A 27,500-nucleotide genomic window follows, 5' to 3' on the forward strand; every position below is an offset into this window, starting at 1 on the left:
GAGGAGCTAATGATTATGAACTTTGTTTTCGGTGTCAAGTCACTGAACATAGAAATCAAATCAGTTTAATTTAAATCAGATCAAACATAGGTTTTTTGAGGGGCGGGGAGGCCAAAACCGGAGTACCAAGACCAAAACCTCTCGGAGCTGAGGAGAGAACCAACAAACTCAACCCACATAAAAATGGGTTTTTTTGTTTTTGTTTCTTTCAAATGTTGGCTTCCGATTGGTTGTTTGTTTGGCAATATTTATGTGAAGTCGTTGCTGGGCTCCCATCACATGTATCCAGGTATTTTTTATACTTGCTAAAATTACGTTCCTACCATTATAATATTTGTGCACTTTGGCTTTCAGAGGGTTTGTTAAGTACTCGCGAAGCAAAGTGAAGTATCGCCCTCCAAGACAGCGAATGAAGGATTGGAATGAGATTTATTACAACAAAGGCAAATCAGAATTGAAGGTCCAAGCGGCTAGGTGGGTTTTTTGGGCTTTATCCCTTTAATGTGTCCATCATTCCGTAACCGCACAAAACTCCAAGCTTACAAGGCTTCGATGTTAACAGTTTCAAGTGCTGTAAATCGTTTCCTCCCATCAAATTTCACGATGAAAAAAAGGCGTATGCCGTTTATTTTGGAGACTCAGCTAAGCTCCAATCAGACTACAGTTCGTCTGATTTGGGTGTCATTAAAAAAAGTCGCTAACTCTTTGGCAAAGTGGATCCTCTTTCGTAATTTAATAGGAACCTTAACATTAACATAGAGCGATTTTCAATTGAGTGTCGTAAAACCTAAACCAAAGTAATTAATTTGGCCAATCCAAAAGGACGGAGACAATCCAGTAAACCAATCAAACCTCGAAGTAATTACCTGTAGCCGACACAAATCGCGGGAAAATGTGCACGCGCGAGCCACGATTGGTTTTGGTTTCACTTGTGATTGGCTGATTGATTGTCATAAACCTAAGCAATTCGCTAATTACTTTCGAAACTCAATTGAAAACCACTCTAAGATTAAGGTCTACGATTGCGAAAAAGTTATTAAAAATTGAAAGTTTAACAAATCTTTAAGTCAGCACTTTAGTTCGTGTGACTTTCACGAACTAGCCGACGTAAATGTGATCATCACTGACTGGTCAAAAACCAATATTTGACAGGCACAAAGTGTCCCCGATTAGCGCTCCAGCGCTAGAACGACTAGACGCTTAAATAAAGATCCTTTCCTTGTTTAAGATTATTTTTGTAAATTGAGATTTGCTGTTTTGTGTCCACATTGTGAACACGAAAACAGCAAACGGAGTGTTGCGAAGTGTTCATTTCACGTTGCAGATTCTCTGTGAACGCGAAAGAAATGAAGACAAGTTCAAAACGCGGCCGAGAGCTATCGTTCTGCTCATTTATATTATTTCTTTTGGGCGGTGGATTTCTCCTTGACTTACTCTACCTTTTTTGTACAATTTATCTCTTTTAAAATTTGACCTGGCGACACCGAAATTTTGTTAATTCACGTGAAAGCCATTTCGTTGGCTTATCCTTGGCCTTTCTTACCAAAGAGGCTTTTGATACCCATTTCAGGTGCATGGAGTGTGGTGTGCCATTTTGTCAGTCTCACACTGGTTGTCCTTTAGGAAACATTATTCCCAGATGGAACGATTTGGTGTTTCAGGTAAAACTGCTGACTACTTTCGCTGCTCGTTGTTGCTCCACGTAGAGCATGCGCAATCCCAGTGCACTTGACTGGAGTCGATTCTGTGACTTTCCCATTACTAGTTCGGATGCTCTACCATCACAGTGGCACTTAAAGCCCGGTAAATGAGTGAAGGTATATACAGGAAATCGTATGAACGCAAGTGCATTTCGGGATTTATGGGCACCAGCGATGTTTTGAAAGTTCTCATAACTGCACGAGCCGTAGGCGAAGGCAATTTGAGAGCTTAGTGACCACAAGCACGATGATTAATTTACTATATTCTAAAAAAAATTACTCCATCGCTGTGTTTTCATACTGAGCAACTTCCGTATTGCACTCTGACCTATTTATGCATTGGTCATTGACCAATCAGACCGCGATATTCTGTTGAGTGTATAATAAGCAGGGCAAATCTGTGGACATGTGTATTTGTCGATGATGACAAGCGCTTACTAGGTACCCTGTTTTTTTTCCAATTCAAACAAGTTACTCTTTAAATTTCTTTCCAAGGATAAATGGAAAGACGCTTTGGATCGACTGTTGCTCACCAATAACTTTCCTGAATTTACTGGTCGGGTCTGCCCGGCCCCGTGCGAGGTAAGTGAATACGTTGACGAAGAAATCGATGCTAATAAACGTGTCTAGTAAGGTACAACTTGAAGCAGCGTTGACACTTGAGTACTCCCTGCCGTCACAAGCAAGCAGAACTATACATCATCTTCTCCACCGGTTTTTGGAAGAGGTACTTTACTGTGTCTTTTAGCATAGCCCAAAGGAAAGTGATTTAGCGTTGACAGTTTCTAAGACCGGGCTGTAAGGCGCGTTTCAAACCTCCAACTTTACATGTGCTGAATCTAATGCAAATGAGCGAAAACAATAGATTTTTCTCATTTGCATTAGATTCGGCACATGTAAACAGTGTGTAAAGTTCGACGTTTGAAAAGGGCTTAAAGTCATCTTTATCAAAACGGTCATCGAAACTGTCAAAGCTCAACTGATCGCCTTCCTTTAAGCTATGTTAAAAGGACCAGAAAATTAACTGATCGATTTCGCCAACGTGGTGAATTTCTTCAACAGCTTGTTTTTTCCTACAACCGGGGGGTTTCGATTTCATGTTTCTTAGCGAGGTTTATCATTTGTATCTTGTGCTATATACACTGTCATGCAAGGGTAAAGGCAAGTCATTCCTTTTCCTGTGTCCGCATCGGTAACAATTAATTGGTCTTTGGATTCTCTTACAAGGGAGCTTGTGTACTAGGAATAAATGCCGAACCAGTGACAATCAAGAAAATTGAGTGTGCCATTATCGACCATGGCTTTGAACAAGGTTGGATCACACCTCAGGTACAAAGCAAAATGTCAATATTAGAGAACGGCTGAAATTCCCATTCAGTTCCACTGTTCTGGATTTACCAATTTTATTCCTTCCACGAACAATTTCCCGTTATTTGCAGATTCCAGCTCATCGAACGGGGAAGAAGATCGCCATCATCGGCAGTGGTCCGTCTGGTCTTGCTGCGGCAGCACAACTCAACAAGGTAACCTTTGACTAATCGCACTTAAAGTGATTGATGTGGCAGAGTTGAATACAAAAAAATTCTGGACAAAGGCGGGCACACATAGCGTTTATGTCTGGCGTGGCAAACGGACATAGAATGCGATTGGCGTTTCTCAAATCCTATAGAATATTTTATGGATATTTTTATGGTCGTCACCTTGCTTTTGCCTCCGTTCGCTTCACAAACGCTCGAAAAAAAGCGCGCCTGTGAGAGTGCTGCAGATGGAATTGCTAGGGGTACAAACGTTCATTTTTGTTTTCTTTTAAATATTAGGCAGGTCATTGGGTTACAGTTTACGAGAGAAATGACAGGTGTGGCGGACTGTTGATGTATGGTGTGCCACCAATGAAACTAAGTAAAAAGGTTGGTAAAGCTTAACTTAATTAAGAAATGACTGGGGTGGAAAAGATTTTCTCAAGGAAACGATAACCTCCCCCCCACCCCCCACCCCTCCTTAATTAATTCTCGTTTGTAGGCCATTGTGCCTGTGGAGAATCTTACATTGTCATGGCGACGCGAGGTCATGGAAACTCCTTTCAAGCCAAAGACGAGTGGCTGTTACTGTCTTCTAATCGCCCGCATGCAATTGGTGTTTAAATTCTCAGGAGGGTAAATTATTAGTGGAGAGAAATTTCATTTTGGCATTTCTTAATTGAGTGGACTTTTTTTTCAGATAGTACAGCGCAGAGTTGACTTGCTCGCAGAAGAAGGGATCACATTTATTAACAATGCTGAAGTGGGAAAAAATGTTGACGCACAACAGATTCTAAAAGATAACGACGCAGTGCTGTTGACAGTAGGATCGACTTGCCCACGCAACATCCCTTTGCCAGGTAACCAAATAGAATTTGGACAAATGTATTTCGTTGGGTCACTTCTCGTTCCGCGGCTCAAGATGAGCTTGGGCACCTCCTGACAGTTACTTGACGCACTATTTCCATCTTTATGGAATAAGTGTACCGTTCTTCGAACTAGCAATCGGAAAGTCTTAGGTTCGACTACTGCAAAGGAACGCTTGGGTTTTTTCCGAATATCCCCGAGTCACCATGTAAAAATTCATCTTCTCAAATGCTAACTAACCTACAATCATGGAGAAAAGTGTTGGGAAGGTAGCCTCATTTTACAGATAACCCCCCGCCCCCTTATCAATGTTGGGTTTTCCAGGGCAAAAAATGGTGACTTTTCTTGCCTGAAGAACTCCAACATTGAATATGGGGGAGGGGGGACAAAAGAGCATGGTATTTCCCAAATACTTCAGCCAATAGTGAGAATAATCGAATTCATCAGATGTGAAGTGAACTGATGCCTGCAACCTTCACAACAACTTTTGACCACGATATTTAGGTGATATTGATGTCGATTGTCTGAGCCGTCGTCAAACTTATTTGATCACGCAATGCTTCTCCCAAGAAGCGGAGCCTTGCGTGAAATGGGAAAAGAAACGCTACGAAGGAGAATAGTTGCATTGTAACGCGAGTAAGGTTGTCTCCTTGGAGATAAAGGCATTTATTATATAAACACCAATGAAATACCAAGTGAGCTTTCGCGCGAAAACATGATATCTTCACACGTGAAAAGATCACTGGTTACATATAAAAATTGCGCCTTTCCATGCCTTTCATGAAATCATTTAGTATTTCATTGGTGTTTATAGATATTATTTTGAGATACGAAATTTCTCTTCTGATGTTGAAAAATACTTTTCATCACTTGAAGAGAAATTTCGTATCTCCGCGCGGCCATGTAATATACTCTATCTATCATTCGTGCTTTCATCAAGTGCCCAAATTTCTTTTAAGACCCATTAACGCGGTAAATTGGACTCATTAGAATCGTAAAGAGGGCAGCCCTGGCACAGTGCTTTTCTTTTCTTTCTTTGCAAAGGTATATAGATTCAGGTTAAGCTCAACCTCTGGTTATTTGATGAGTGATGTGTTTTTCGTAACTTTCTCTTTTTTGTTGCTTAAGGACGTAACTTGGAAGGAATTTATTTTGCCATGCAGTTTTTGGAAACTTGCCAGAAAAGGCTCATGGGTGAGTAGATGCCGATTTTGGAAGGTGTTTTGTCCGAAATATGGCTACCGCTGTGCACTGCTGAGATAAATTCTTGTCCAGTGCATAGACCATCGTTTGGCTTATTCAAATGATTTTGGTAGCGATTGGCCGTGGTTTATGTTTTTGAACAACTGAGGCCTGGTCATGGACAGTCGAAATCCATTCCCCACTACCTATGCAACAACAGCGGCAGTGACAGACGGCAGTGATGGGCGAAGTTAGCCTGCAGTGCAGGCGTCTTGTCGATCCACCAGAACTCTATCGAGCCGCCATGTTGGATGGATATTGGTTGGGAATGAGACGAGAGAAAGTGTTTTTTTCTTTCCCCTCCCCCTCCCCTCTCACCTCTCTCGCTTTTGATTTACCCCCTTGGTGGCAATTTATTCCCCTTTTATAAACTTCCTCTGCTTCAGAAATTCAAGATGGCGGCCAAAAATTCCAGGGAGGCTTATGCTTAGCCCGTGACCACTAAAATACGCGTGCACTGCAGGCTGGGGCGAAGTATTGTTCTTTAACTGAACTGGTACGAACGGTCTTAAAGAAAATATAGAGTAATACACTTTTGTATGCTCACCTTGTCGTCAAAATCTCACATTTGGTTAATTCATGTTGCTGCTAGTGCAGCACAATCATTACAATAATATTATTAGTTTGCAATCTCGGCCCCAGAGCTTCTCTCTTGACTGAGGGAGAGAAGAGCTCTGGGGAACCATGAAACAAAGTATCTTCTCATTGGTTTTCGTGACGAACAATTAAAAGCGTCTTCAATTGGTGCATTCATGTTAGCACGAGGAGTAACCCGGCGCCGTAAGGTTCAAATAGCCACTTTTTGGCTAAAGAACCCGACATGGACTTCCCAAAGCCTTGGGGCGATCCGAGACTCTTGTGACAAGAATGTTTTAGTTTGCGCCGTTCTCGTCGCCTTGGTTATTGTCTGTTATTGAAAGTCCCTTGTATTACGTTGTTACTGCAGGGAACTACAATCTGCCATCTTTGGATGCCACTGGCAAGAATGTTATCGTCATTGGTGGCGGAGATACTGGCGTGGACTGTATTGGAACCTCTCTCAGACAGGTATATATAACAGTCATTGCAAGGAGAATTCCTATTGGGTAATTTGAATTTAGAACATAATATACCTTTTTTCATAATGGCAGCTGAACAGTTTTTTGGCATAATGCTTATGAGCCTTTCTAGCCAGGCAGGCAGTCTCCCGGAGCAACTACATGCTGGTGGAGTTGGAGTACTTCACCTGCCACTTCATCCCAAACTTGTTGCGTTGAATAGTTTGTAGGTTGTTTAGTGACCCACAGATTTAAAAGAAAGAATTGTTGACAGACCATGGAAACAGATGAGATTGTATCCTATGATTTTTCAAAACTGAAAATCTAAGACACACATTTGATGTTGTTGTGTCTTTTACTACCAAAGAATGCCAAGAGCATCACAAATTTCGAGGTGTTAGGTTCACCTCCCAAGAACAGAAGTGATACCAACCCATGGCCTTTGTGGCCACGGATCTTCCGCGTAGAATACGGACACGAAGAGGTATGTACTTAAAGTAACAGGAAACAACTCCATACTGTGTGAGTGTGTGTGTGAGGAGGGAGGAGGGGGGGGGGGGGGGGGGGGGGTGATGAGGCTCATATGGTTTCACTTTACGAAACCAAGTAGTGTGTGCAAAAGCCTACGTGTTTTCGTCGGGGACAAGACATAAGATGGATTTGGCGAAATCGATATTAAGATGGGGTAGCAAAGGTAAGATATTCAACATCATGCCACCTGCTAACCAGTTACCAAATCTACCGACTCTTCCGTTGTCTTACGAACATTGAGCCGACCGGAAATGAGTTAAAAGGAACGTAATCTTCTTAAACCAAGAGTCAGTTGAGCGTCCGAGATAGCTATCCGAAGTTGAAAGGTTCGATTCCTGTAATGAGCACCCGGATTTTTTCCGACTTTGCCCAAGTGTAAATCGACAAATACACGTCTCTTCGACAGTCATTTATCTTTTTCTTTACATCGATTAGACTTGGGTGATCGTTTGATTTTGTTGAATTTTTAATATGTTTTCGTAATTTTCCCTAACAAGGGTGTTTTCTTCCGTTTTCTATAGGCTGCTTTGAAATATGGAGACGACCCTCGTGTATTCAGTATCATGAGTAAGGTATGCCTTAGGATTAAGTCATTTCCTGTAAATTCTGGAGAAAACTTTGATTATTAGGTTTTGCTGATTATGTCTCTGGTCCGCGCAGGAATTTCTTGGAGACGAACGAGGCCATGTGAAGGGAATCAGGACAGTGGAAATTAACTGGGTGCAGGTAAAACGCGTTTACATTTATATGCGACACGGTTGTGGTTCAGAATTGCCAAAGAAATTATTCTTTTAGTTTTTCATAAGGATTAATAACTTCTTACTAACCGAGCGCGAGGGCCGTACTGGGGAATATTGGCCCGAGGTCGTGGCAGTACGGACCGAGCGCAGCGAGGTCCGTACAAAAACGACCGAGGGCCAATATTCCCCAGTACGGCTCGAGCTACAATCCTCGCCAAAAATCCTTGAAACACCCCCCTTCCCCTTCCCCTGCACAGTGTTGAGATGACATTTTACTGTTTGACTGGGTGCAACAACATTGGAAAAGGGAGGGGGACGAATACGGTGCGAGAATGTTCAAAGTGTTTCAAGGTTTTTGTCGAAGATTGTAGCTCGGTTAGTAAGTAGTTTATTATATGGCTTTTTACTTACCTTTTGGTTTGTTTTTGCAAGCCCGTAATCGGCCCGTGGGCATTACGGGAGAATAATGCCCTACAATTCAGTCACAATTAGCCAATCAGAGCGCGCGTTATATCGGCTACAAACACAAGCCATATAATAAAGTGTTATAATAACTTTGGTGAGGAGAAATCACTTGAGCATCTCTAACTAATTTGACATTTCTGACTTGTGAGTGGTGCCAGGAACATTCCGCGCTCTTTTTATGCTTTGGAAGAATTGATATAGCTATGGTTTGGAAGTTTTCGCGGCTGTGGGAGTCAAGTATCAAGGTCGGATATAGAATATTCATCAAGAGAGAGGTTATAGCGCAGCCTCCTTAATGACCCACAAACATCCTCAGAAGAGAAGGGTTGGCTGCAGCCTGGTGATATGTAATTTTAAAGAGCATTTATAACTTCTACAAAAATGAAACGTGGAACTTTTAAAAAGGTTGTGGGGGGTGGGGGAATTTACTCTCTGGCGCTTGGAGTGGCAGTGCTGTTTGATGTTTTATGCTTAACTTCAGTTATTTGGAATGTTACCCTTTTTGCGCAACTCGACTTAACTTTCGTTACACTGCTTCGTTCGTTAGGATGCTACTGGCAGATGGCAAATGGAAGAGATTGCAGATTCTGAGAAAGTCTTTACAGCTGACCTGGTAATCATAGCAGCAGGATTCTTAGGCCCAGAAAAAACATTGGCCGAGCAGTTCGGAATCAAAAAGGTAAGGTTTTCATTCTTTTATTTTTTCGCTTTTATGTGAATAGAGTTCGATTCTCAGACATTTACATTTACATCATTCTTGCTCACAAACTGTAGAGTTGACCACGACCCCCCCCCCCCCCCCCCCAACCCCCGCACGTTTTGCGTGTCGTATTTACTGTTCCAATAAGTGTGGTAGCAATTGATTGTGTAGTCCAAGACACATAACTCTTTCCGAGGACTTTTCCTCTCCCTTTGGTGCGACCCCCGAACAACGGAGAGATTCTGGCTGCGTGATTGCCTTTCGAACAGTTTTCAGATGTTTATCCATTATTAATTTTCAGAGCAGCGTAAATGAATATTTGACGTAGGGCAGTTTACCGTAAACACCGATGCTTGATCTCTCTCTCTATTAACTTGTTTTTTTTTTTTTTTTTTTTTTTTTTTTCATTTCAGGACCCCAGAAGTAATTTTGCCACTGAGAAAAACAAGTTTCTTACAAGTGTTCCCAAGGTTTACGCCGCCGGAGGTATTGCATTACAAATAAATTTAAAATCGCAAACATCAGCCGGGAGGTGTTATATTTCTGAGTGCTCTGTAATGGTGGCGAATGTGAAAGAGGTGTTTTTTGGTCCTCTTGTACGTATCTTGGCCGTGAAAATGTCATAATCGCGTAAGTGTGTACACTCGCTTAGCTTCAAGAGTGAAGTAATGAACAAGTGATTCGTCGTGAAACGAGAAAGGAGAGGGGAGAGATTCTGTACCTCTTTTAGAGTGGCAGGTCATGCAAAGAAGCCTTACCAGCCTCGCTAGGACGTGAAAAATGCAAAAGTATCTTGAAGTCTTGATTTTGTTAACATACATATGATGGGATAATATAAAGGCCACCGTTAATAAAGGGGTTAGGGTTAGAGTGAAAAAAACGTTCTCTTTTGTCCAAGTGATCGCGTTTATAACACGAAGAAATGCCGATCTCAGGCCAGTTCCGAAATCATACTTTTTGTTGTGGAGGTATTTTTTTAACAACTATTTCCAAGTTTTGATATTCACGGGATTCCTCTATGGGAACCAAGCAGACGCTGTTCTTCTTGATGTTAGGTTGATTTAGTAACAGAACGGGAATCTCAGTTGACGACGGGAGAGCGCGCGGAATAGTCTGGATTCCACTCTAATCTGATCTAGTATGGACATTTTTCTGCGCGCACCATCGTCAAATGATGTTCCCCTTCAATCTCGACCCCAGAGCTCTTCTCTTGACCGAGGGAGAGAAGAGCTCTGGGGAACCCTGAAACAGTGTCTTCTCATTAGTTTTCACGAAGAACAATCAAAAGCGTCTCTAATTGATGCATTCATGTTAGCACGAGGAGTGAGCAGGCGCCGTAAGGCTCAAATAGCCAATTTTTGGCTGTAAGAACCCTACGGCGCATATTCTCCTACACAGAGCTTCCCAGAGCCTTGGGTCGACCCGAGGCTCTGGTGACGAGAATGGTTCCCCTTCTGTTGCTAAATCAGTCTACTGACCGAAAAAGGACGAGAATGTTGACACACCCTTAAAAGTGAACGACAGGATCGAGGTTAAAAAATGTCTGATCAGTTTGGTCTTTTTTTTTTTTTTTTTTTAGATTGCCATCGCGGCCAGTCACTGATCGTAACAGCCATTTCCGAGGGAAGACAAGCAGCTCGGCAGATTGACCTCGACCTCATGGGTATAACATCCCTGGCAGGACCAGGAGGACAAATACACAGTGTCACACCCATCCCCAGAGGAATAGAATCCGCTGCCTGAAGATTCCAACGCCTGTGTCACTGTTTCCTGAAGCAATAAAACGTTTAGTGTAGGAGAAAAAGTTTGCCGCTTTTCGGATGGCTGTGCCGTTGAAACAGTCTCTTGTTGACTGTTGCACCTTAGCGTCATTTTCACTGAAAGTGAGATAAAGGACTAATAGATGAAAGGTTATCGCTTGCATGAGAGAAACTGAAGGCAGTGAAAGTGTCCAACAGTTAACGAAACCTGTAGATAAATTAAGGTTCACAAATTTTTACGACAATCAATTGATCATCACAGAACTTCTTGAACTTGGTAATTTAACGAAGACTAAAGGGGTCGCCACTCTTGAGGAAAAGTCAGGAGAAAGTCATTAGTGTGCCGTTAGGCTAAAAAGTCAAGCTTCTTACTCAGTAGAACCTTTAAAGGTTTTAGTTCCAATTAAGCAGGTTTTGAATAAAAGGTAAGGTATGGATATTGAATATGGTAGGCTCTAGGAGAGCTTAGTGAGGATTTCATGGATGCCTTTCCTAGATTTTTTAAGTGCAACAACGTGACTTTAACGTAGTGTAGATTGAATAATCTTTCAGGTAACCAGACTTAATATGTCTTCAGTTAGTTTGTACTCGTAGGAACTAAGTCTGCTTTCTTTACTGAGACGACAAAGTGGCAGTGCTGATTGAGTCTTCGAGACAGATTATTTAAAATAATTATGTTTAAAGCAACTTTTAGACATCGAAATAATAAAGTGGTTATAAATTCCAATACTATTTATTCATGTATGTAGCTGAAATTAAAGATAACTGAAAGAAATTATTCACATTTAACAAAATCAGGTGGTGAAATTAGTTGTAAGAGGACCACAAAGGTATTTTCTTTGAAAATAAAACTGAAAACAAAATTTTCTTGTTTCCTTTTTTACTTTTGAATAAATTTGAGGAAATTCCCTTTCCAAAAGGTGTCTGTGTCGTCGCATGACGTATCATTATTTACCCTCGGATTTTTAGAGTAGCCAGTAGCTCATACGTCCGAGCATTGAACAGAACAACTTTTTAAGAATCCCAACTGGGCGGACGCAAACCACTTGGCTATTTACAAGTGTAGCCAGGAAACTGAACCAGGGACTACCTGATACCAATAGACCATATTCGTATTCTCGGTATTGGACTGGAACTAGCCTGCAATGGAGGCTAATGCAGGGAAATCTTTTCAAATGCAAATACTTTTTAATATATTCCACCGCATTAGCCTCCATTGCAAGCTAGTTCCAGTCCAATACTGAGAATACTAACATGGTCTATTCAACGAGTGGTCAGAACGTGTCTCGAACCCGGTATCTCCGGATCTTAAAAGTTAACGCCCAAACCACTGAGCTGCACTGCCTCCGTCTTGTGCACACGACAAAGGAGGAACTATGCAAACCAGTCTTCTTTAGCACCCATATGGCGTTTCACAGTTGGATTATGAATTTTAGGTGTTACGCGCACTTGCACACTTAAATGTCAATTTCAATATTAAATTACAAAATTGGGCATGCCGGCAATCTGGGTTGGTCATACCTCAAGGGATCACAATGCCTGATAACTAAAAAGAGACGGAAAAACAATCATAACTGAGTGAAAGCAAGAAGAAAAGCCGGTACATTACTTAACCTAAAATACTGAATACACGACTAGAACTCTACGATGTAACGTAACAAACAACAAAATGACTGTGGAGTTTCATTATCATATATAAAACTCCTCCTTTCTGAAGATTCCGAGGAAACTGAGATGCCCGAAAGTTGTCTCAGATTTCGTGATCCCGAGGCGACGACTACCACATTTCTCCTTTTAGTTATCGTTTTCTCACAGTCCATATTTAGAACAGCTTTCCCACAAAGGTTGCCCGCCGCTAAGCCAATAAATGCACGATGTCTCCTATGACGTCATGCATAAATTAAAGAAAAAACGCTAAGAAAAATGAAGAGGACATGAATCTGAAACCAAACGTAGTAAGGGGAGCAGTTCCTTTCCAATTACCGCCAACAAAGTTCCAAAAACTTTCGGCAGTTGCCCCCCTACGCAGGACAGTTCGAGGAAAATGTTAGCACGCGGGTTCAGTGCTGTTTTGTCATTTTACTAATCCACGGGAAATACTCTCGCGGCTTCACTTGTACAAAACACTGAAGCCTCTTTCATTCATTTATCGATGCATTTTATTCCATGAACATGACAAGCAGTTGCAAGCAAAACAAGCTAGACAGAAAACATCGATCCATTGTCAGAACAACGTGTGTTACCGTTGCCAAGATATTGGTGTAAAAACTAACTCTTCAGGTTTCCTGTGCTTGAAAGTTGTTCCACGCTCTGCAGATTTCACACTACTTTCATTGTTATTGTTTATTGCTATTATCGTCCTTTGGTAATTTCAATTCAAGGGAAGGCCAGCTTCCAATGTCCTCTTTGCGAAGTTTAATTTCCACTTTGGTTGGAGAAAGCATGACAGAACTCCTTTCTGGGACAATTAGCTGAAAGGCAAAATAACTGCACGTTACTTTCGGAGTTATTCCCCTTTGTCTACCATCAAATGACCAGACGTCCTTCCATTAATCTCGCTTTGGAATAATTTCCCATCCACCGTGGCTCCTAGGATCAAGTCTTCAGACAAACAGCGAACTATACAGCTGGTGAGAAATTAGGTTCAGCTGGCTGCCATGACAGGCACGGCATGGGAAAAAAGGAAAACAACTCCAGCCTGATTCAGCCATCACCAACCCTTAAGAGACAGAGGGGAGGGGTATATAGGCGGAACAGCTTAGACATGAAACAATTACGCAGACTTCATTACCGAGTTTCGTTCTTAATTGCCAGTTTTACAACAAATTTTACAACACAATGAGTCAAAGGTTGTCTTAGTTGGTTTGCGTGCGGGAGTCGCGAGATAAAACCTTCGACTGAACCAACACTCAGGGTCTTTAAAGGAAACCTCCACTGAAACAAGAATACAACTTCAAAATATTTAACATAATGTTTAAAATCAAAAGTGTTCAAACATTTTGCAATGGAATCGTTTGTATCTGAAATAAATGAATTTCAAAAACGCTTGTTTTGGTTTTCAAATTTCCTGAGCGCCGCCGTCTTGAATAGTTGTGACGTGTTATGGTTGCTCTTTTGTATTTGCACAAAGAGTTTTTGTTTTAAAACAATAGGGCAACCATGACACGTCACAATTATTCAAGATGGCGGCGCCCGGGAAATTTGAAAACCAAAACAACCGTTTTTAAAATTTATTTATTTCGGATACAAACGCTCCCATTCGAAAACTTTCGAACAATTTTGATTGTGAGCATTATGTTAACTATTTTAAAGATATATTCCTGTTTTAGTGGAGGTTCCCTTTAAGTAAGTAAGGAGAAAGTGCTGCCTTTGTAATGACATCCACAAATGGTCAGACTCTCCAGTCGTCTCGGACAAGGACGATAACCAGTAGGCCCCGTCTCACAACCCTTCAATGTACATAATCCTGTGGGACGTAAAAGAACCCAAAAACTGTTCGCAAAGTTTAGGGCATGGAGTTCACGGTGTTGTGGTCTGTCCTCTGTGGTATATCATAGCAGGGAGGGTTAACGCTTGGAGATATTAGTTACACTTAGTCTATGCCACTCTGAAATAAAGGTATCGAAGGGTAAATAAAGATATGATGATGATGATGCTTGAAAGGGATGTACTTCAGTAAAAGAATGTTAACACCACGGGCAAAACTGCAAAAAAAGTGCAGAAGAGCACTGAATGACAAAGATTTGGAAAAGAAAATGCAGTGTAAGAGGCCCCATTTGCCCCAACCCCAAATCCCATTGAAAAAAATCAAACTAAAAGGAAACATTGAGACAACGTTGTGTTCAGATTTACTAAGATTATCTGTTACGTCGAATCAGAAAAAAAGAAACTTACCCCATGCAAAGTAAGCTGAAGCTCAAATTTATTTGAACCTCCGAACGCCACGTGAGCATACAACTAAAATAAATTTCAAAATCACACTTACGATTAGTACATTTGGAAGTTCAGTCCTAGAAGTTTAGGATGATGATTGTCCACCGAACCTAGTTTATTGACTTGTACCCAAGAGTCTTATCACGTAGCCGAGAGGTAGAGCATCCGAACTACGATTTTACGAAACGTTTTAAGCTTGGTTCCACCCCTGCTTGAAGGACTCATTTTTTCGCCAGAATAGGCGTGCACCCTTCTGAAAAAGGGTGCCAGGAATATAGTCAAGACTAAGGGCGCTTTCCTTTTGTCAGAACTGGCCGGTCAGACCCGTCAGTTTGTAAAGAAAATGCAGCAATTTGAAGGAACACTTGCATGAAAATATCTCGCATCCTTCTGGAAGAGCATATATCATCTTCGAATTGTGTTAATATGAAGGCATTGTAGAATTAGTCCTTCCAAATACCCGGTCCGGCCGGCCGGTCAGTTCTGTCAAATGGAAAGCGCCATCCCTGCACGTTTTGACTTATTTGTACGAAAATAACTCTATACTTACTGATGTTCTATTTGCTTCTACAAACGTTTGTTCAGGATCACTAAGTTTTGCGAAAACCGAAATAACAATGAAGTTTCCCATTGCATACCAATCATATCTAAAAAGAAAAATATGGATTGTTTTTTTTTTTAATAAAATAAAATCTTTTAAAACTTTCTCTAAAACTCCTGTCCTATTTTTTTCATTTCCAAGAGAAATCTACAAATTGAAACTGGAAATGAGATGAAATGAAAAGAAAAAAAATGTAAGGATTGTTTATAGTGGAAGTGCACTCAACAATAATATAGATTACTGAGCTCACCGACACTCCACTTTCGTAATCATGAAGTAAAAATTACCAGAACATACATGAAATTTTAGTCCTGGCAGTAACACAAGACAATATTATTGCCACCTGAACTTAATTTAATGGCCTCAGTTCACCAAGATACTCCAAATAGCAATAGGAAGAGGGTCTCAATGGCCGGCCGGGGTTAAGCGTGTGGCGTGAAACGTCCAAAAAATTAACCGTGTGTCGTGCAAAAGGGAAAAAATTAACCGTGTGTCGTGAATTATTTTGTCCAGATAACCGTGTTGTTTGTAGTTTTTCCTAAGCTCTGAACAATTATTTGATGTAAAAATTAAGCGTGCACCCTGAAATCGCGAAATTTTTAACCGTGTACCGTGCTTGCTACACCCCCATTGAGACCCTCTGGGAAGGCCGTAAGCTCGACTCCTGGAACAAGGATTAAGTCAGCAAAACCACATTCAAGTCTTGGAAAAAGTCTTGCCTCAAAAAATCAAACAAGAAAAACAAATTATGAAAGTTTACCTGCAAACAACTTTCTTCTCTTTTTCCTAAAGAAAAGTTGAAAACAGAAGGGCATGAAAATTTGGTACAGTTTTTAACTAAGATAAGGGTAAAGAAATATTATTGTGTGAGCTCTCAACTTGATAATACTAGCCATAATGAGATCCGTTTTAACTGTGAAGGCGACATGAAACAGTCTGACACTGTTTGATTTTTAAAACACTAATATCATTCAAAATTCAAATCAAACAAATAATGATTGTTTTTGAGGACAGAAATAGACTGGAGTAGCAGAGAAAAACCTCTCAAAACAGAGTACAAAAGCAGAAAACAATTCGCATAATGGTCTGTTCCAGGATTTAGATTCAAGACACGATGGTGGACGGCAAGTTCAAGGCCACTAATCACTTAATGGAAATTGGTTTACAGTACCTTGTCAACCTGGTCAATACCAAACTTAAATGCTCTTCCAGCCACTGGATAAGAGCAACTTCCTAGGAGGAGAAGGGAAGACTTTGCATATGAAAGGGACGGGGATGCTCGCCAGTGAAATTCTGAATTAAACCCCTAAAGGAGACCAATCTGGGCCCACGCTTTTTTCTTTTTACCCCTAAAAGAGACCATAATTATTTAAAGGTATATTAATATATTTCTGTGCACGCAACACTAAACCAGACCTTCACGGCTACATTATGATGGCGTTTTGCCCAGAGCAACCTAAGGGAGACCAAAATCTGAAATTTACAACGATGAGCATCCCTGCCCAGTTCATATGCGCGTCTCCCTCCCAGGATTGGGGGGTGGGGCAACTCTCACCTAACTGTCCGTAAAAAGGTCAGCTCAAGACCAACCAACCATTGGCCAACGGTTGGTTGTCCATTTGACAGACGATTTACCAATGAACAGTCTGCCAGAAAGCATGACTGGGTGAAACCCTTCAGCTGCTGGGAAATGGGTACACCTAGCTTTCAAAAAACACAAAATTTCGATAAACTGCAGCTGTACTTTCAAAATGCTACAAAGATAATATTTACTTCTTCTTTGGATTGGGCATTTAAACATTTCTGGTTCTTGGCCTTAATATTTGTCACTTGGTCTGTCAGCATCTTGGATGTCAACAGGTTAATTGGTTGTGACATGTTATCAACACTGGAAAGTCAGTCTGCTTGAAAATTACCAACTGCTGACTCGGGTACCTGCTGATGAAACATTACTCACACTTCCTTTAGAAACTACTTTCGATTTATCAAAGGTCATATTTACCTCAGCTGTCAATTCCCATCTGTGACACCCTGAAATGCATCCTTCCTGTTTTAAAAACTCGTCAAAGTCTGTTGTCCTTTTTTGACAACAGGTCCAAAATTTATATCTGGAATTAAAATACAAAGACATCCCATTTTATTGCTTTTTGTCTTTTACTCTATACAAGGAAAACTGTTTGTTTATGTTTGCAGCATCTTTCTTGCTGCTATAAAAAGTACATCGTGCCATTTTAGACCCTTCTAACAATGATAGTCATTCTGCATTATTAGTAAAAAGATGATCTCTTTCAATTTCTTCCTTTCATATGATGGCATTTGGGCCATTATATGACAACATTAACATATTCATGGAAACGAAAGTTGTAACTCCTCCTAGAGACTTGCAGGATGCACAAAAGTAGTCTTAAGTTATTTAAGGCTATTACTTTTTTTGAATAAATCGATCCTCAGTTGTTTTTCTCAAACGTTCATTGTTTAGTTACCCTTCATGAAATATTGGAGTTCCATGGTGATGCCAACACTTTTCATCATTTGTTCTTTCATCTACATAAGACTGAAACAGAATCACAAGAAATAAGACTACAAGCACTCCTAAAATATGTACATTGTACTAAGGCCACTACCAAGGGCGACCCTTTTTGGAAAGAGAGCTCTCTGTAAGAGTAGAGCGACCATAATTCATTCCAGTTACATTGTTATTGACGAGGTCCAAGAATTTTTAACATTTCAGCTGACTTGTGGTAATCTGGCTCGGATTTAAAGAAGGGGCAGTAGTTGCTGGCAAGCCTTAATGAACCAGCACACCATGGTCAGTGGTGTCAGATTTGGGGCGTGCACAATATCATTTGTTGATGTCACAAACAATAATTGATTATTTCTACACACCCTGCATTTTGCTGAAAGTTGCACATGTTGGTCTGAAGAGGTTCAGAAGTGTAAAGAAATACGAAAAAAAAAGAAATTGTTATTTTGATCGCCTACAGTATACACGTTTTTCAGTGCCTCAACCAACACAAGCCATTTTCCATACCGGTTTCAGCTTTATTGTCTTCTTCAGTGGAATTTTTACAGTTTCAGCTTGTCCAGTCCCTTAATTAAGTGCCATCGGACTTTATTAATAGAATTGAAAAAAATACCAAACGATTGCGCTCAAAAATAAGAAAACTTTGAGACAGAAAATAAGAAATACCGGTTCTTGTTACTTATTAATAATCAATTGATGCAATACCTGACGCAATACACATCATAAATTAATTGTTAATTGCTGGTGAGCCTTAGCAAGCCAGCACACCATTTGAGCCAGTAAGTCATGTTTCAAGTATGTTAACATTGAAGCACCGGAAATCTTGATTCTTGTATTTTCTATAAGACTGTGAATAACATTCACATGTATCAGAAACCCATAAGGGTTGAAACGTGTAACGCGCGTTCACAGCTTCCGAATATTCAGTGCGAACTGATTGGTTGAATGTTTCAGTGCAAAGTACCATATTTGGAAACCCCTCGCTCTTGTTGTTCCAAATATGGTACTTAGCAAATCGAATATTCAGAAGCTTGTTTCCCAGCACACAAGGGGCCGTTACAGGTTTCAATCCTTATGGGTTTCTGCATGTATGAATTGCCCTATTTATGTATTAAATCGTTCCCTGTTGCCAAATAAAATTATTAATGTTGGTCTCCTCTTTAAGAACAGATTAACCTGGGAGTGATGAAGTGGTCTAATCTCCTCTTCCCTAATTACCACTTTCCTCTTGCCAGCAATCATTTTCACATTGAAACTTCAAGTATATTACTGTATTTTGAAAGTAGAAGCTTTGACTTACTGTTGTACAGCCACTGTTTTTGCACATTGTTCCAGGTTTAACACCATTTTCAGTCTCACTTCCTGAAACAAAACATTTAGAGAACTTCTGGTATCACATAAAGTGCTCCCAAAGAGATTTGATTTGGTAAATTTGTTTGCAATCTTGACTGGTGTTGTATAAATTGACATTCTGCTAAAGAATTAACGCAACTTAATTCTAAACTACATGAAAGAATCATTAACTTTAATCTGGATGTAAAGACTTGAGTTGTACTTCCTGCAGATCATAAAAGATGCAAAAAGATATTCCAAACTACAGTATGGATTGTCATTGATCCAGGAATAGTTTGAAAACTGTCTTCAAAAACTCGTTAATAATTCATAAGCCCATTGACCTATCAAATTGTTGATAATACATCACGTGTAGTGACTTTATATCGATAAATCTCATCCCTATTAGTATGCGGTGCTTTATCAGATAATATTATAAAGACAGTGCATGTGACTTATGAATATTAATTAATTATCAACACGCAACTGACACAACAAATGGTGGGTGCATATTTAATGTTGTTTCAACTAATTTCACACACAGTAAATTTACTTTTGCACAAAATTAATAGTACAGTTGTTAAATACAGATCTGGAAAAATTCTCTATGCCATTAGTACAGTAATCTGGTAATGGCATATTAGACAATACTTAAATTCCTCTCTTCCTCGGCATTTTTAGGACGCCATGTCCTCTTCGGTTAGTAGAAGAAAAGTTCAAAACAAGTGTGAGATTTGATTTTCTTGCATACTAATTTATACCTAACATGTTTTTCTCCTATGCAAATTGCCAACATTCACGAAAGCACAATTGTTATGAAATCTATTGACACACGCTTTTTCAGGAATGTTTTTGAAGCCGTTCAAAAAACTCGCAGCACATGTTTTATTGGGTCTAAAACCACTCGGCTCTAAAACCACCTCGTGGTTTTAAACCCAATAAAACACTCCTGCTCGTTTTTTAAACATTACATAACCACAACCAAAATAATAGTAATATTATTATTATTATTGAAACATAGTTTTATTATATTTTCAAGATCTTCTATAACAAGCTATTGTAACTCCCCTTGCCCTTCCCTACCCCTGATATATCAGTGTTTTCAATAAGAAAGGGAGTACAGTACTGTAGGTGGCAATGGAATTTAAGGAAGAGGCTGAGAGGGCACTGCAAATGCCAAAGGGGCATACAATATGATTCTAGAAAAAAGCTCAACCAATCCAAGGTTTGGCCTTCTGTGGCCCAAGTTTGTTAAAATTTGGGTTCATTGCTCAATCAAAGTAAGCAGCAAGTTCATTTAAAATAGCTTACAAGATTCCCTGGTATCTGGCTCTTAAAGAAATCCCCTAATATAATATGGTTTTTAAAAAAAACTCTTATGCACCTTCACTCGCCACAGGTTTAGAATTCTGTTCTTCTTTTTGTTTAAGCAAAGCCTTCTTGAGAGACTCTGTCACTGTCTTCTTCAGTTTCATCTTTGGCAGGTCATCACTAAAAGACAGTAATACTGATAAAAATAATAATAAACAACACTGCTAGGCATGCTAGGATACTGACAAGAGTGCTAGACATGTGAACATTGGAGAGTGAACCCTGAGGACCCTTGGTCGTTTGTTATGACCCGCTTCTATCATGGGGTAAATATTGAGGTTTAGATCATCCTGCGAAAAGAAGATAATAATAATAATAATAATAATAATTATTATTATTATTATTATTATTATATTTAATATAATAATTAATAATATTTATACTAATTATCATTATTATTATCATAATTATTATTATTATTATTATTATTATTATTATTATTTTGGGCACTGGAGTAGGACAGGTTGGTACCTTAGACTAACTGTGCTATGGGAAGATGGATGCTCCCACCCCACCAGAGTCTGGGAGGACACTTACATGTAGTGTACATAACAGTAACCCCCCAACCAACCTGTCTGGGTTACAACAAAGAGGTAGGAGGGTATCCTTAGTCTTGGTTGACAGTCCAACTAGGAGTAAACTCTCCAGCTAGTGGGTCAATTAGCAGTTCTTCAAAATGAATTAATAAGATTAATGATAAAGACAGAGAAAGAAGAGATGTTAAGCCCACCGCACACGGTGAAGAAAAAGCTGAGCAAACTGCCTCGCGAGGCAGTTTGCCCAGCCATTTCCTCACGTGTGCGGGGAAATTTTGGTGAGAAATTCGCCTTGCGAGGCCGTGAGGATAAAATCAAACATGTTTGATTTTTTTGGCCTTGCGAGGCAAATTCCTCACTGTGTGCAGACATCGTGAGAATCGAGCCGAGTACGGTCAATCAAGCGTCCAATAATACATGGCATTTTCATCTGGCATCAGTTCCTCCAACGCCATCTTGAACACTGAAGTCATGTGGGAATGCCACATATTTTATTGGATGCTTGACCAAGCTCAGCTGGATTCTCATGATGGGCCGCACACAGTGAGGAATTGGCCTTGTGAGGCCAAAAATATCAAACATGTTTGATTTTATCCTCACGGCCTCGCAAAGCGAATTTCTTACCAAAATTTCTCTGCACACATGAGGAAACGGCTGAGCAAACCGCTTTGCGAGGCAGTTTGCTCAGCTCTTTCCTTACCTTGTGCGGCGAGCTTTGATTGCATAAATGAGACTCGAGGAAGAAAAGGGGTGTAAAAAAGGAAGCATCTACACGCAAGAGCAACATACGTACACAGTAAGACAGACAGAGGGCTTAGCAAGTGATGCATGCATGGGGACATAGAAGCACTCACAGAGGAGGAGAAAGACATTTACAACAGAATCAACTGGAGAAACTCTCAGAGCAGGGAAGAGAACCAATGAAGTCAAATCCTTCACTTTAGACAACACTGATTCCAGGAATCAAAGTGCACTCACAACTGCCCGGGCAACCCTGAGATCCTTATAGATTTTACTCTGTCTTAAATGTGCCGCTGGCCTCTCAGAACCCCTACCCCTTTATAGTCCATTTTACGGCCAATTATAGACCCCATCTTAGTCACTTTTGGGTAAATGTAATTTTAGCGACCCCAACTTAGTCACAGAATATAATGTGACTAGTACATACAGTGTATTAAATCAACAGCGCTACAGTTCTTTCTTCAACAACTCTTTTGTACCATAAATCTTTCCATACATGTATTTAATTTAAATCCCACTCGGCAGAATTTTCGGAAACCCCAAAATCCCGACAATTTGCGACCCCATGCTACTAACTCTGTCGGGAACTCTGTTGAAAATGCAGACCCATTATAGTCAATCCAGTTGCAAAAATATGACCCCATCCAGCGGCACATCCCCATTAGCCCTTTAATAGGAAGTACATGTACCACCCAGGGGGAATCCATGGGTTAAGCCAAACCAATCAGCAGGGAAATACTGGTACAGGGACATGATGATTCCCATAAAAAGGGCTCACTAAATACCTTGGTCTTTCAACAGGTTTAGTGCTAATTGGTTTCCGTTTTGGTGCTTCAACTTTAATCACCTGAAAAAAGGGGAGAGACAATATTATTTTAATAAGTCTTTCATAATGTCCCTTCCATTAACCCATTGACCCCTGGGAGTGAAACTTAACAGATTTTACTCTGCCTAACACCCTGGACAATTTTAATGACAGAAGCCTTCCATAATAAAACCAGTGTTAAGAACAGAAAAACTACATGTATTTCTTAAAAACCAGCGTAAAACGAGTACATGCAGCATCTTTATTACTCACCTCGTCAAGACCCAAAGGTTTTTCATCTGTGTTTGGTTTTTCTGGTTTAGGGGGCTTCACATTGCTGTGTTTTGACGTAGAGCAACCCTAACACATAAATACCAGATTTATAATGGATCTCGAACATTATTATTTTATGCATTTTGTAGCTGAAAGGTCACAAGCGTTTGGTCTTTATGACCACACCAAACCATGAACATATATATATGACTTACATACTTTAATGTTGAGAAAATCTGTGAAATCTGTGACCCTTTTCTTGCAACAAGACCAACCCTGGAATCAGAACAAAACAAAAATACCAATCAATAGAAATTCTGTGTGGATCCACTGTATTTAGTGAAAAAAATCCCAAAATCAGGAGTTCTAAAAACTGAGGAGTCCAATTTGAGAACATTCAATATAGCATGAGTAAACTTGTTTACTTTAGGAACTTGTGACCTTTGAGAAATTTAAACGAAGAGAGCCTTGAGAGAAGCTGAGGAAGGAGAAGAAGCAAACACTTCAATGAAGGACACCATAGAGCTTAGAGAAATGGAGCGAGAGACAAAACACTTAAGCCTTATTTACAATGGTTAGCTTTCAGGTAAGCTAAATGTTTTTCCTTCTTAATGCATGTCTCGCTGCCTCACATATTTTGTAAAACTCGCTAAAAAACGAAGATGGCCTGAAAACCTTTGCCATTCTGAAGGTTGTTATCGGACATGCATTTAAAACTGGTTAGCACGAACTAAGCTTTTTAGAAAGCTGTGCTAGGAGTACATGTATGTCATTACATTTATGTATTTTACTGGAACAATAACCACGAAACCAATGAACCTCTCCACGCTCTTCCCCCATTAAACTTAAACCCTGAAAGAATCATTAAATGGATCACAGTAAGTGGCTCACCCTGATGGTCTGAAATAAAAAAGCATATTTGCCTGACACATTTGCTGGTACATTGTAAGTTCTTGTTCGAGATATATTATGACCACGGCAAGAGATTCCTTTTTGACTCACCTTCAAAGCATCATGAAACACTGGTACACCTGGGTGATGCAAGCACTTGTCTAAAAAACCAATAGTATTGCAACATGATCAAGTAAATCAGTTAAACTCACAAACTCACCGATTAAAAATCCTCTTTCCCTAAAAAGGCTGACATGATTGAGCTTCAAACATGTAGACAGACAACAGAAAAATGATGTAAACCTAAACTCCACTAGCCGAGGTTTTTTAATCATAAATATTGCTTCCCATTTGATTGTCCTTTATGGCTGTCTTCGTCACTGTTTTCCAATGGATCCTTTTTTCATTGAGTGTATGCTGTTATTATCCCTGAATTTTTTGTACTTTCAAACCACCACATCTCTGTGATTGGACAAATAATAGCCTCTTTGTCAAACTGTGAGTTTGAATGACAGGCAGATATTCATCAGCATACATGTATAGAGAGAAGTGGTGTATTTTGAGTAAGTTGTTTCTCTGTGTAGTAATGATAGTATTACACTAAACAGAAAACGGTGTAGCTCAGTGGCACAGGTTTTTCTAACAAGAAAAGCAGCAGGGAAGGGATGGGGAAGGGAGATGGGAAACAGCTGTAAAAAGACAACCACAAAAAAACAAATGAATGAAAGACCCCTGCAAGCAAGAAAACAGACACAGGAAAAACCTTCACCAAAAAAGGGGAAAAAGTCTGCCGGTTTTGCCAGATTTAATTTTCCACATTTGATCTTCGATTTTTCAGTTTGCTGATCATGTCATCAGCCCGGCGTTGTCAATCAATGGTTTCCGATCGATTGATTGCAATCAATACTATCAATAATAATCAATAACAATCCATTGATTGTTATTGATTGGTGCAACCAATCGATAAAAATCGATACTCACACTCGGAGTCTTAATTGCTATTGATTACCATTGATTTCTATAGAAAATCATTGATTAATAATTCATTATGCAACTTTCTGGCGCGTGTTAGTGTGGGCGTGCTTCATTGGTCCCGGGCATATTTACACGTCCAGGGTAACTGGGTAATTCGATTGCGCACTTTTATCGTTGCTCTTCAACCGGGATTCCCAGAACACACTTGTTACGGAGTTTGCTGGTTCCAGAGATGGCAAAGCAAGTTGAATTGTCAGTGCGCTGTATAGTCAAGGGCTATCACGAATGCCCTTTTGAAGTGAATGTTCAAGATGTATGTTCTTGGCCTGCATGCGTATATTCAGGCAGCATGACAGTGAGCGCAGACAAAAACAATTTCCCCAACCAATTAACAAGCTGGAAGAGAGTGACACTGAAGAGACTTGAAAACAATTTTGTTCTTGTTTCGAGACGATCAGAGTCTAGTAATTTAAGTGAGCTTTTAGTAGTAATAAGGGGTAAAAATGCTACAAATTTAACATAAAACACAACAAATAAAGATAACTGAATGGTTTGTTCATTCATATGGTGCGTTTTATTTAGGAAAATGACAAATTTCATAATCAATAAAAATCAATAATAATCGATAACAATCGATGAAAATCAATAGAAATCGATACTCACACAACTCTAAGTCTACGATTTTTATCGATTTCCAATACCAATCGATTAGTTGTTATTGATTATTATTGATTATTATTGATTTTATCGATTATCGGAAACCATTGATTGACAACGCCGGGCATCAGTAATAAAGGTGACTTGGATATGAACTACTAAATATGAGTGCCAGGGAATGAATCAGCAGTTGAGCTCCCAAATTATTAATTAAGAGGCAACTCTTTTCCTGAATTTTCCCGGATAAACGTGCCTAATTCCATATTAAAAAAGAAACGAATTTGCATGTAAACTTAAAAAATTACTAGTGCGTCCCGGAAATTCGAGATCCGCAAAAAAACCGGTTTCCAACCATCCCGATAGGTTAACCAAAGATCGTAGGCACTGTGAATCAAACAGATCATCTTGGTCATGATAAAAATTGTAGTCACAAATGGTGATCTGTATCTCCTGTTAAGTTAAAGACAACTTCATTCGAAAGAGAGGAAAGTACTTATATTTAGCTTCAATATATAAGCCTACAGTACTCGTAGCTCAAACTCAATCACACAAGCGGCCATTATAAACTAGATCATTACCTTCTCCGTTCTCGTCCTCTTTGTACTCTTTGCCACATCCCTTATTATAACATCTTATCCATTGATCTGAGGACATTTTACCAAATACAAGGTACAATTAACTTTTATTCTGACAGAGTCGGGCAACGCGACAAGGTCCCCAGAGAAGGGATGTTTGTTCGGGAAGTAGTTGGTGTAAGACTACTTATATTGTCCTGACTTAATCAGATTGCGTGAAATTTCTTCCTGGGGGGTCCTGGGGTAACTACCTATCGTTACACATAGATTTAGTAAATTTTCAGCTCCGACTATTGCATTTCTAGCTTTTTGATTGGCTAAAAAACTCCGACTATTTAACAATTATTCCATGAGCGCGCGTTGGATATGAGATGTAAATAGCCAACGAGGCGCGTAGCGCCGAGTTGGCTATAACCAGTCTCATATCCAACAAGCGCGAATGGAATAATTGTTTTGTTAAATTCCTTAAACTCCAAAAATTTGGAAGTAAGAAATACGAACGAAAATAGTGAGAAAATCCGAGCGAAATCGAGAAAACTTGATAAAGATACGATGTTGTGTAAGACTTACGTAGGCTCATCACAAAAACATTTCTTGCCTTTTCGCGTACTTCTAAACGTCGGAATTGATCCAAACTTTCCACACAAAAAAGTTTCTTTTCTTTTTTGGCTTTATTCAAAAAGAAATTTCGCTTTCCGGCGAAAAAAAGAATTAGTTTTGCAATGCTTAGCACAATCATTTACCATATAAGGTCAAACTGAGGTATATGAGCTGATAACCGAGATTGAGTGAACTAATCAGAGCACGCGAAATGCATTATCCGAGGTTGAAAATTTAATAAGAGGCAATAGTCGAAGTTTTACGTCATAGGGAAAATAGTGCGCCAAGATGCTCTTTCCGGACGCTTTGTAAAATTGTGGAAATAAAAATCGGCTGCAAAACCCGGTTTGAGAATTTACTAAAACAATTATTCCATTCGCCCTTGTTGGATATGAAGTGATTATAACCAACTCGCGCTACGCGCTCGTTGGTTATTTTATCACTTCATATCCAACTCGGGCTCATGGAATAATTGTTATATGGTTAGGTGTAGCTCACAGCATCATACAACATAAATATATTAAATTAAATATAAGTGAAAATAAACACTATTAAATACTTTTAATAATTAACTTACTTATGGCTCGTTTGAGGCCATCAAATGTTTCAGATTTCATCACAGACTCACTTAAACTATTCCACTCCCTAATTGTTCTAGCAAAAAACTAAAATTGTAAGTATTTCCTGATGAGTACTGTTCAATGAACTTCTTAGGATTACACAGGCGAGTGATTCTTCCCTTAGGCTAATGTGGTTCTTTACCGCCTTCCACATAAGTTGGAGTCTATTTTTTTTATTATTTTATTTTATTAACTTTGCCAGTCAAGCTGGCAGAGCGCCACAACAGCTTGCGCCAATTACTGTGGCCCCTTTTTTTACCCTCCCAACCATGATACACAACAGAAGACAGACCACAACACCGGAAACTACGTGTCCTACTCTTAGCGACAAGTGTGTGGGTTCTTTTACGTCCCACAGGATTATTAACATTGAAGGGTTGTGAGACGGGACCTCCGGCTTATCGTCCTTATCCGAGAAGACTTGAGAGTCTAACCACTTGCAGATGTAGTTAACAAAGGCAGCACTTTCTCCTCAGTTATTTTAAGACCCTGAGTGTTGGTCCGGCC

At 39.8% G+C, this 27,500-nt stretch overlaps 2 protein-coding genes across 5 annotated transcripts in view; one reads left to right on the forward strand and one right to left on the reverse strand.

The window, feature by feature from the left end:
• Positions 1–11,420, forward strand: part of LOC137996932 (uncharacterized) — a 74,132-nt gene extending 62,712 nt beyond the window's left edge. For all 4 annotated transcript variants that reach the window (XM_068842578.1, XM_068842577.1, XM_068842579.1 and 1 more), the window contains 15 exons: positions 355–474; positions 1,571–1,661; positions 2,196–2,282; positions 2,928–3,029; positions 3,140–3,223; positions 3,518–3,607; positions 3,918–4,077; positions 5,213–5,278; positions 6,273–6,373; positions 6,731–6,847; positions 7,416–7,466; positions 7,555–7,620; positions 8,647–8,778; positions 9,213–9,285; positions 10,379–11,420. In XM_068842578.1, coding sequence (XP_068698679.1) covers positions 355–474; positions 1,571–1,661; positions 2,196–2,282; positions 2,928–3,029; positions 3,140–3,223; positions 3,518–3,607; positions 3,918–4,077; positions 5,213–5,278; positions 6,273–6,373; positions 6,731–6,847; positions 7,416–7,466; positions 7,555–7,620; positions 8,647–8,778; positions 9,213–9,285; positions 10,379–10,542 — 1,504 coding nt within the window. In that variant the 3' untranslated portion in view covers positions 10,543–11,420. The remainder of the gene's footprint in view (positions 1–354; positions 475–1,570; positions 1,662–2,195; positions 2,283–2,927; positions 3,030–3,139; positions 3,224–3,517; positions 3,608–3,917; positions 4,078–5,212; positions 5,279–6,272; positions 6,374–6,730; positions 6,848–7,415; positions 7,467–7,554; positions 7,621–8,646; positions 8,779–9,212; positions 9,286–10,378) is intronic.
• Positions 11,421–12,695: 1,275 nt separating this feature from the next.
• LOC137996934 (cysteine and histidine-rich domain-containing protein 1-like) lies at positions 12,696–25,927 on the reverse strand. The gene is made up of 13 exons (XM_068842580.1): positions 25,777–25,927; positions 23,678–23,727; positions 22,895–22,951; positions 22,676–22,762; positions 22,383–22,444; positions 20,334–20,440; positions 18,918–18,979; positions 17,577–17,647; positions 17,096–17,201; positions 15,854–15,879; positions 15,043–15,139; positions 14,454–14,516; positions 12,696–13,030 (listed from the first exon to the last, which is right to left on the reverse strand). The coding sequence occupies exons 1-13, from the start codon at positions 25,850–25,852 to the stop codon at positions 12,896–12,898; spliced, it is 999 nt and encodes a 332-aa protein (XP_068698681.1). The 5' UTR covers positions 25,853–25,927; the 3' UTR covers positions 12,696–12,895.
• Positions 25,928–27,500: the final 1,573 nt, after the last annotated feature.

The sequence above is a fragment of the Montipora foliosa genome, chromosome 3 (genome assembly GCF_036669935.1).
Source record: "Montipora foliosa isolate CH-2021 chromosome 3, ASM3666993v2, whole genome shotgun sequence".
Classification (NCBI taxonomy): domain Eukaryota; kingdom Metazoa; phylum Cnidaria; class Anthozoa; order Scleractinia; family Acroporidae; genus Montipora; species Montipora foliosa.

Coding starts and splice junctions, on each gene's coding strand:
- LOC137996934 (XM_068842580.1), bottom strand. CDS start 25,852: ATGTCCTCAGATCAATGGATAAGATGTTATAATAAGGGATGTGGCAAA. Junction 20,441..22,382: donor AAACCTGTTGAAAGACCAAG/GTATTTAGTGAG, acceptor ACTGTCTTTTAG/TGATGACCTGCCAAAGATGA. Junction 18,980..20,333: donor TAAACCTGTGGCGAGTGAAG/GTGCATAAGAGT, acceptor GTTTTGTTTCAG/GAAGTGAGACTGAAAATGGT.